Source organism: Micromys minutus (assembly GCF_963924665.1).
Source record: "Micromys minutus genome assembly, chromosome: 31".
NCBI lineage: Eukaryota > Metazoa > Chordata > Mammalia > Rodentia > Muridae > Micromys > Micromys minutus.
The window spans coordinates 13,484,462-13,494,363 of record NC_137966.1 but is presented as its reverse complement, the minus strand read 5'-3'; the positions used below and the strand labels follow the sequence as shown (position 1 = coordinate 13,494,363).

Here is a 9,902-nt window from a genome sequence, read left to right as displayed (position 1 = left end):
CGCTGGATTTACTAAGGACCACAAGGTCAATATTCTGATAGTCAAAAGGGCAGGGTTTGGGACTCTTTAGAATCTCTGCATTCCATAGATGGTCACACAGTTCTCCAAGTAGAAAGGGGACAGGGACTTTTGGCCGATTATCGTGCTGAGAGCACCAGAGAGACAAAACCAACAGTTGTGGTTTCTACTTCGAAGCTTACACACTGGGTGCTGCTGTGTTTTATGAAAAGAAAAAGAAGCCGGGGTATGTTTGGTGGAGGCATTGCATGGTGTGGGGAAAGGGGCTGCCTCAGCGGGCCCATGCTGAGGCATCTTTTTCCCCTGAGGTACCAGTCACATGACTGTATAGTATAAAATACAGTTTATTCAGGGCCTGGAGAGGGGAGTTAAGGGAGTAGAAACAGAGAAAGGCAGAGAGAGAGAGAAAGAGAGAGAGAGGAAGAAGGAGAAGGAGGAGGAGAGGCTGGCCTTGACCACATGGAGAGAGAGGGGGAGGATGGGGAGACCGGAGGAGGAGGGGAAGGGGAGCAAGAGAAGAGGGCAGCAGCCCCTTTTTACAGAGTCAGGCACACCTGGCTATTGCCAGGTAACTCTGGGGCGGAGCTTAGAAGGAATGCCAACAGGTGTGGTTGGGGGCATAGGGATGCAGATGGCCAATGAGCCTATAAGTTAATCACTTCCAGTTACAACAGTTGCTATAAGAATCTCAACAACAGACCAAATTAGGTCTGGGGCCAGAAAGTTTTTGTGAGGAAAGAATAAAATGTGGTGTGCCTAAAATTCGACCTATAACAAGGGCAACATTGTCCCCAGCCCTCCCTCCTGGGGGGGCAGGGTTGAACTCTCTAATGGGACTTCTTTAGAGCCAAACATGAGAGGTCAGCTTGGGTCAATAGTAGAAATAGACTTAAGATATCCAAAAGGGTTGTAACCTATCATAAAAGACTGTGATCAGCTTAACCTTTGAGACTGGCTGGGCTGATATGAACTAAAAATGTCTACTTGTTTTGTGCTCTTATTTCAGTCCTCTTGGGTAGCAAATGTTGGGTGAGAGTATCCTGGATCGCTCACTAGTGTCCATCTTCCCAGAAGCCAAGGGGACAGTAAATGTTATTCACATCTTTTTCAGTGGTCATGTGCTATGAGGAGTAACCACAACAGATGCAGTTCTGAGATTTGGGGAAATTAAAAAATATAAAGATTGGCCAAGCGTGGTGACGCATACCTTTTAGCCCAGCGCTTGTTGGGAGGCAGAAGCAGGCGGATCTTTGTGAGTTCAAGAACAGCCTGGTCTACAAAGTTAGTTCTAGGACTGCCAGGGTGGTTAAACAGAGAAACCTTGTCTGAGAGAGAGAGAGAGAGAGAGAGAGAGAGAGAGAGAGAGAGAGAGAGAGAGAGAGAGAGAGAGAGAGAGAGAGAGAATATCAAATATGATCTTTTATATAAAATATATAAAACATGTGTTTAGAAGAAGAAATTAAGATCTTATTTTCTCCTCCACTTTGTAAGACTTGAAAATGTTGGAATCCCATGGAAATCCTTAATTTATACAAAGGAATTTGTTGGGCTTTTCTCCTTGGTGCAATGACCTCTTTCCCCTTCCTTCTCTACTTCTTAGGCACAAATTCTTTTCAGATTAGGCAACTGAAGGAGGCTGTTGTGTTGGATCCTAGCCACCTTCCTTAGAGTAAAAACCAGACACACTTCTTGTCTGGGTGTGTTCCCTCCCCTGCCCTTTCCTGCCCCAGAAAACCTCTTGATCGAGAGTAAAGTTTGCTTTGGCCAGACACTTAGCTGGAGTGATGGTCTCTCTTTGCAATCCAAAATTATTTCTAACAGTAGCAACAGTACAGACCCGTGGCTGCAAATCTAGGGTATTTTACGTGTTGTAAAATGGCAGCTAGCTATCAGGACTGTGGCTATGTTAGGTTAAACACTGGAACACAACTCCTACTATACTTCCTCTAGGTATATGACCAGAGTAATTATTTCTGGCCTTCCATTTCTGCATCTGCAGAAAGAAATAGTAGTGCTAATTTTCAAATAGTTGTGAACATGTTTAAAGGATGCAGCATTATTACGTCTAATTCATTCTACTTACTGGATCTATTAGTAATGCTGACAACATTCAGTACTGAGGAGAAAATCCACACATGCAAAAAGACTTAATCGTTTTTATTTTCTTGTGATTTTATCATGCATTGCTATTAATCAAGCAGAAGGATACAGACTTTTGCAGAGAAGTTTGATTAGTAGGCAGGTGAGATAGCTGAGAGGGGATAGGCACTTGCCACTGAGGTTGAGAAATACGGGTTCGATCCCACTACCTACATCACAGGAGAGACCAGTGGGCCACAAATTGTCCTCTGACCTCCACACAAGCGCGGTAGCACGCTCCACCGCCCCTCCCAGCCACACAAAAAGTAAAATTAATTTTGTCAAAAACAACAAAAAGATTAACCCATTGTTAACCAGATTTCCCAAATCATATTATTCACGGAGATGGGGGAATGGAGGACATGTCAAAAGCATAGGCTGCCAGGCATAAAAAACAGAGCTGCGGAATCACAGTCGTTAAAGGGATAAATCTTTCAATTAGCTCTGCAGGTGACCATCATTATGGGGAGCTCTGATTTCGGAGGGCTACAGTGACTGAGTAGGTTCTGAGCCTACAATTCCCATGCTGTCTCGCAAACTAGCGCGAGCGAGCCAATAGCCCGCCGGGAGTTGTAGTTTCCAACGGCCAGACACAGGCTATAAGAACATGGGCGATGGCTCTAGGAAACCAACCGTCCCACAATGCAAAGGCCGTCGGTGACGCCATTAGACGAGCGCCAGCAACGCGGTGAGCGGGGAGCGCCGTGGTCCCCTCCACCTCCCACCCTGCCGCCTCCCACCCTGCCGCCTCCGCCTCCGTCGCCTTCGCCTCCGTGGGGCCCTCCGTGTCTGCGCAGCGCGGCCCGCGGCTCCCGAAGGAGCAGCCGAGCGCGGGGCCGGGCGCGGGGCGCGGCCATGGCGGACAGTGCGGGAGCAGGCGCGGCGGGCCAGGCTTCGGGACCGGCGGGGGGCTCGAGTGGGGCGGGCGGCCCCGTCAATCCCGCTTCGCTGCCTCCGGGAGACCCGCAGCTCATCGCTCTCATAGTGGAGCAGCTCAAGAGCCGTGGCCTGTTTGACAGCTTCCGCCGGGACTGCCTGGCCGACGTGGACACTAAGGTACCCGGGCCGCGGGACCGAGGGGGGCGGTTCACCTCGCTGCTTTGACGTGCTTGAGCCCGGACTAAAACAAAAGGCACCACGGGAGCCTGGCAGGGACGCGCTGCGCGGGGCAGCACCTGTGTCTTCTGAGCGGTGCACACCCTGGAATTTTATTTTAGTCTAGTCGCTTTTCTGAACTTGATTTTTTTTTTTTTTTCTTATGGCTGCGCACGTATATCCACTTCGTACCCAAGAAACGCGTGTTTTACTACATTCGGGAAAGGCAGAGTACTTTAGAAGCTCCGCCCATTCTCTTGGTCACCCCCGGGGAGGTGATTTTATGCACCGGCGGCTGGATTGGACGGCTCATTAATCGTTATTCCCTTTCCCCAGCTGAATCTTTTGTAGACTTGTATGAAGCCAAATGGGGATAAGCTGCAGAATCAGCACCTTTATTTTGTTCCGTTTAACTAATTTAAATAGAGTTCATGGCTATGTTAGACCCAGTGCCAAAGGCCAGTCTCTACGGTTAAAAAAAAATGCTAATTCACCTCACTTGGAAACTTTGGAATGTATGTTATGAGGCAGGTATATAGTAGTAACCAGAACATTTTTTTTCCCTTTACAAAACTTGTTTGCCAAGATTAAGTTGGTGGAGTTACAAGCCTCTTTGCTGACTGAGAGGCCTTCTTGGGGTAGTCCTTGCTCCTCAAGCTGATAGGGCTGTGAGTCACCCAAAGCAAGCTGGTTCAGTAGGCCTCAGCTGGGGCTCAGCTGTCAGCTGCAGGCTGCCTGGGCCTGCCCTATGGCTTTGATGTGTGGTAAAGTCTACCCTACATATACACAACTCTTAGGCCACAATCTGCACAGGTACCTCCATGTTCTCGTAGAGGAACCAGAGCCATGCAGACACTGACATGCCATCCAGCAAGGATGGAGTGAAGAGGTATCTGCCTCCAGCTGGAGAGAGGTGGCCAGAGGCTCAGAACCTTCTGTGTACTCCCCTAGTAATTTCCTAGTCTTGTTCTCAAGCTCCAAGAAGGAGGATTTAGAGTGCCTCAGACTGCTTTGAGGGTCACAGCCTTGCCTGGAAACACTTCACAAAGCTCCCTTGGCTGCAACTGTAGTGTGGCTCCTGCTGAGGCTTGGGTGGCTGTTTCATTTGGAGGGGGCTTTCCTTGGTGTAATGACATGAACAGGTACTGCCAGTCAAGCAGACAGGAATGCACACACTTTAGAGATGGAAATTACTGAAAGTGCGGTGACTCATAAAGTCAGTGCTTGGCCGAGTACCCTGTTCCAGAAACAGCTTGCATCTGTCCAAATGGAGCCAGAGGGCACCTTTGTTTACTCTTTTAAGCCTGAAAGTCTAATGTCTAAATGAAGGCACCATACTACCACTAGGCTCTCCCTTATGGAGTTTCTTTAAAAGTAGATTGAATCGACTTGGAGGCTGGAGAGAGAGCTCAGAGGTTAAGAGCACTGACTGCTCTTCTAAAGGTCTTGAGTTCAATTCCCAGCAACCACATGGTGGCTCACAACCATCTGTAATGAGATCCGGTGTCCTCTTCTGGCCTGCAGACATTCACACATTGCATACTTAATAAACATAATAAAGAACTATTTTTAAAAGAAGGAGATTGACTTACATATGCAGTCCCCTGCACTGTGCCCAGCCACTGCAAAGCTGGCACCCTGCTGGCTGTTGATTCCTGGCTTCGGTACTGCAGGTGACCTCTGAGGTCAGGTGGGAGTGTGTTTAACGAAGAAGTGTTTCTATGAAAGCAGTTTCCTGAATGGCTCTGTGCCAGGACATTGGCACACACACTAACATAATCTCTTCTGAATGAATGTCTTAGCCAGCTTACCAGAACCTGAGGCAGAAGGTGGATAATTTTGTGTCAACACATCTGGACAAACAGGAATGGAATCCTGCAATGAACAAGAACCAGTTGCGAAATGGGCTGAGGCAGAGCGTGGTTCAGTAAGTAAAGAAAAGGTGGAGGCACCAGCATGAATGCCACACAGCTGGCCGCAGTTCATAGGGGTCCTGGTCTGTGGTGCTTTGTAGCTGTCTGCTGTCTTGTGCATCAGGGAGGTCATGAGCAGAGCCCTGGAGTGCCTGCTGCTCAGTCTGGGCCACTCCTAAGTGCGCATTCTGGAAGGTCTTTCTGATTGCCAGGCCTGCTCTTCATCCTTTGAAGCTTTCGGTGTGATGTGAACATCAGAGAGTTTCATACCAAGATACCAGTGTTAGACTGTGCAGCGTGAGTGCTGCATGTTCTGTGAGCATAGCTGCTGCAGTGTGGTGGCAGTTCTCAGGACGATGTCCTGTGAGGTGTTGTCCTTTCCCGAAACAAGCTGAACCGTTGTTAGAAGGTCCTGTGAAGCACTCACATGAGTGACCTTGTTGCTGCCACAGTGGGGTGGGTCATGGAGTCCAAGGTAAATTTTTTTCTGTTGTCAGAATCCATTTTGGCATTTAGCACCAGGGCTTATGTTTGGCACTTCTTAATCCACTAAATTGCTGAAAGCTTATGAAGCAGGACTCTGAAAATAGAAACATCGGGGAATTGTGATGAGAAAAACAAATCTTGGAAGGCTGAGGTAGTGCAGAGACCAGTGGCCGGTCGTGGCTGCCACAGATATGTAGGGAATTGGACAGGGAGCCAGAGCACAGGCTCTGCACTGTGCTGCTGCTACCCTAAGAAACTCACCAAGTAAAGTTGTGTCGTATCCCCCGAAGGCCTTTATGATAGAGGTTGGTCCCCAGCACTGGGGAGGTGGTGGGAGCTGGTAGTCGATGTTGAGGTCATGGGGCCTTCACCCCTGTGGTACTGAATTAGTTCTTTGAGAATCAATTGTTGTTTAGCCAAATGTAATGCTACCTTCCTGTCAGCCCAGTGGAGGCTGAGGTAGGAAGGTTAGGAGGACCAGGCAGGTTTGGTTATGTAGTGCACTCCAGACCAGCCTCAACTATACAGTGAGACCTTCCTAGAGAAGGAAAGAAAAATTTAAAAAAATCGGGGAGTTCAGTTGCTTTTCTCACTAGGCATGCGGCTTGGCATGTATGTGATCACCATCACGTAATATAGATAGGGACTTGAGCAGACTCTGGGTAGCACTTTCTAGTCACTTAGCATCATGAGCCAAGTATACCTCTTTCTACATTTCCCAGCCTCAGTTATTTTGTTACAGCAACACAAAGAAGGCTGGGTCAGTGCAGGTCACTTACCACAGTCTGGATGCTGGTACCATCTTCCTTCCCCAGAGGTAGAAGGATGGGATGTATGAGCCTTGGTGTATATTTCCTTGAAACTTTTGACTATTCAGTGATTTTGAAACTTAAAAGATTTTTAAAATAGAAACTTTTTTTTCTGCTGACAATCTAGTACTCCTGTGGCTCATGGCCACTGAAATTGGAACTTTATAAATAAAGAAAGTTACCATCCATGTAAAATCCTCTTTGTGTTGGGGGGTGGCACCTGCAGCTGCCCATGCTGTCTTCCTGATCTGCGTAGCATTGCTCCCTTTCTGGGGGCAAGCTCTGGTGGTTCAGAGGTCTCAAAAGTAGGGGTCTGAAGCACCCTTTATTGAGCAGTGTGTTCAGTCTTTATGCCTCTTACGGGTCGTCACAGGTTTCTGTTGTCGGGCTATGCTGGATGCCTGCATTGCTGAGGAGGCCAGTCTGTCTGGCTGCTAAGTATAAATGCTGAGGAAAATGGAGGCAAAGCAAGGCTTCTGCTCCTTTGACATTAGGACTGCAGTTTTCACTCCACTCCTGAGGCCAGGCTCACTCTTGCTGTGTGTCACAAATACTAGCTTTTGGGACAGTCTCCTCTGATTTGTCTGATCCCTTTGTACAAAGTTAGGGCTGCCTTAGGGATGGCAGGTAGCAGTCAGCTGTGAGTCCTTTCATATGAAAGGCCAGTGGCCTAAACCTTGGTGTGCTGAGCTCTCAGATGGGACATATTGCTGCAGAGGAGAACTCTGGAGAACTAAGTAACAGTGGTTTGTTTTCTCTCCACAGGTCAGGCATGTTGGAAGCAGGAGTGGACAGGATCATATCCCAAGTAGTAGACCCCAAACTAAACCACATCTTCAGGCCGCAGATAGAGCGAGCAATCCATGAGTTCCTGGCCGCCCAGAAAAAGGAAGCTTTGCCAGCTCCCCCTCCAGAACCTGACAGCCAGGATCCTCCAGCGCCATCCCAAGATGCTTCCTAAGGGTTAGTACGCCGTCTGTCCTCTGCCTGGTTGATGTGTGGAATGGTTAGAAAAGGGGTGAACTGTGGTTGGAGTCGTGGTTCACACCATTCAGGAGAGCTGGAAGTGGAGCTCACTACTCACATGCTTCCAAGTGCACCCTCTACCAGCACAGCCAAGCATCCAAGTCAAGAAGAAGCCGCATCAGGAATCCCTGTGGCAGCTGGTTTACACAGGACTCGTGTGGAGGTCATCCTCTGAGGTTGCTTACATGTGGCTCTGACACTGCTTGACATTTGCGATTTCCTTATGAAGTCAAGCGGCATTTCCAAGTGCTATCCCAAGTGAGACACTCAGATGAGCTCTGCACATCCAGGTTGCCTCTCAGTTACTGTGCAGTTCTGATCCCTGTCTCGGGTTTGGGATTTAATCGAATGAGGTGAATGCTGTCCTCATGCCTGTCAAGTTGTGTTGTGTATGGAGATGATGGGCAGCTGGAGGGAAGCCGCTGTGTGAGCACAGACCTCACCTGTCGTCACCCCAGCCCCGGGGAGTGCTCTGGCTCCTTGTTCTGCTTGTGTTCTCCTGGGAGTCTCTAGGACACTGTTAATAGAAATTAGGTAGGGAGACAGTTGTACACGGCTGACTGAAGCTGTGAGAGCACTGGCTGCCACAGGGCAGGACAAGTGGGGCTGTCTTCTTGTGCCTCTTAGGAGAGGGCCTTGATCCATCATGGTGTGTAAAGCATTCATTTTACATCTTCCTCATTTCATTAATAAATTTTTAGGAGCATATAGTTATTGAATATGGACCCTTGTCAAAAGCCTTTTTTGACATGATTGTCTTTTTTTCTTTTTCTTTTTTCTTTTTTAGGATACGCCTGATACCTTTGGAACACTCTGTTTAACGGAGAAATGGATTCCTGTTTCATATGAATATAACTTTAGTCGACCAAGTCATTACTGATGTCAAGATTTGACCTTGACTGCAGTGGTGTCCATATTGGATGGAGAGCAAGTTTGGTGGTGGGACTGTCACCCATACTTGCTCATGGATTTGTGTCACCTCTGCCCAGGCTGTCGAAGAGTGTGACCACAGTAGACACTACAGAGGTTTAAGCACTACAGTGACGTGGGCTGTCCTGAGCAAACCTTTATACTTGAACGCAGACGTTGCATGTGGATGTTAGCGCTTGTGCTCTGTGCTGTTCCGAAGCCAGGCTGGAGGCTTGCTCGTCAGGACAGCGAGGCTCGGTGGGAGCAGCTGTTTGGCCGTGGGTTTGATAAGCTAGAGTTACAGACTGGAACGTGTGGCAGTTAGCGTCAGTAGCCCTAAGGCTGTTGTGCCCTTCCTGTGCTTGGGGATTTTAGTGGTTCCTTTCCTTGTCAGAGGTCATGTTGGAGCCCCAGAGTGAGTGAGGAAGCTGAGACTTGGGGTACACAGCCCCACAGCTTCCATCCTGGTGACTCCCCATCTGCAGGGGCAAGTCACTCTGGTGTGGTGCTCAGTTCTCATGTTTGTTTTTAGAAAAAAAAAAACCTGCTAATAAATATTAGATGTTTTACAATAAAGTCATTTGATGATCTTTCCGTAAAGCCTCAAAAGAAGCTCAGAACCTTGTCTGCAGAGGGGACTCCTTTTCCTCTACCTGCCCGCTGTCTCTGTATACCACACACAACTTGATGGGAGTGAAGGACGGGTGGCTAGAACTTAGAAACACCCTGACTGCAGCTGGCCAGAGGCAGGCAGCGTCTTGGCTATTATTCTGACACATCTCAAGCTTGGATGAGTACCAGTATCCCCTGCATATCTAAGAACAATCTGGGGGTGGGGTGTGAGGGGGAGGTGGGTGTTTGTTCCAAGGTCTGTGGAGCCCAAGGTTTGTATTTCGTATTTTCTCTTTCTAATACGTTAGTTATTGACTGGGGTGGGATGGAGCGAGAAGGTGACAGGTTGTGTGTGTGGAGATCAGAAGACAGCTTGGAGATACTAGTTCACTCCTACTATGTGGGTCCCAGTGATCGAATTCAGGTCATCAAACCTTACTGGCCCAAAAGTTTTTGTCTCCCAGGATCCCAGGAGATGCTGGCCTTGCATGTAGCAAAGATTGCTCCAACCTGAGAGTCCCCATTCGTAGTTGAGCACACTGCCAACAGCTATCTAGCTTATTGGATTTGGGGTTTAAAGGTTTCGTGGTTCTGGGGGTGGAGCTTAGTGCCTCACAGCTGCTAAACACACTTTACAGCTGAGCTTCATGCCCAGCCCAGATCTAACAAGATGTAACCCAGGCGATAGTTTCTGCACTGAAAGAAATGTCCCCCTCCCACCTTTACCACAAAGCTCAGTGAGGACTTTGCTGCCTGCCAAGAACTCAGCAAGATGTTTGCAGCTCCTGCCCTCAAGTTAGAAGCAAGCTGGCTCCTCCTCCAGCAGAGATGGCAGTGACCTCAGAGGTGTGGTCTGTTTATCCCCTCCGGGTGCAGTGCCACATCAGTCCTGAGT

At 48.6% G+C, this 9,902-nt stretch overlaps 1 protein-coding gene across 1 annotated transcript; it reads left to right on the top strand.

The window, feature by feature from the left end:
• The first annotated feature begins 2,842 nt into the window (after positions 1–2,842).
• BOD1 (biorientation of chromosomes in cell division 1) lies at positions 2,843–8,965 on the top strand. The gene is made up of 4 exons (XM_080942269.1): positions 2,843–3,213; positions 5,055–5,179; positions 7,226–7,423; positions 8,274–8,965. Exons 1-3 carry the CDS (start codon positions 3,013–3,015, stop codon positions 7,419–7,421), a joined length of 522 nt encoding a protein of 173 aa, XP_080798395.1. The 5' UTR covers positions 2,843–3,012; the 3' UTR covers positions 7,422–7,423; positions 8,274–8,965.
• Positions 8,966–9,902: the final 937 nt, after the last annotated feature.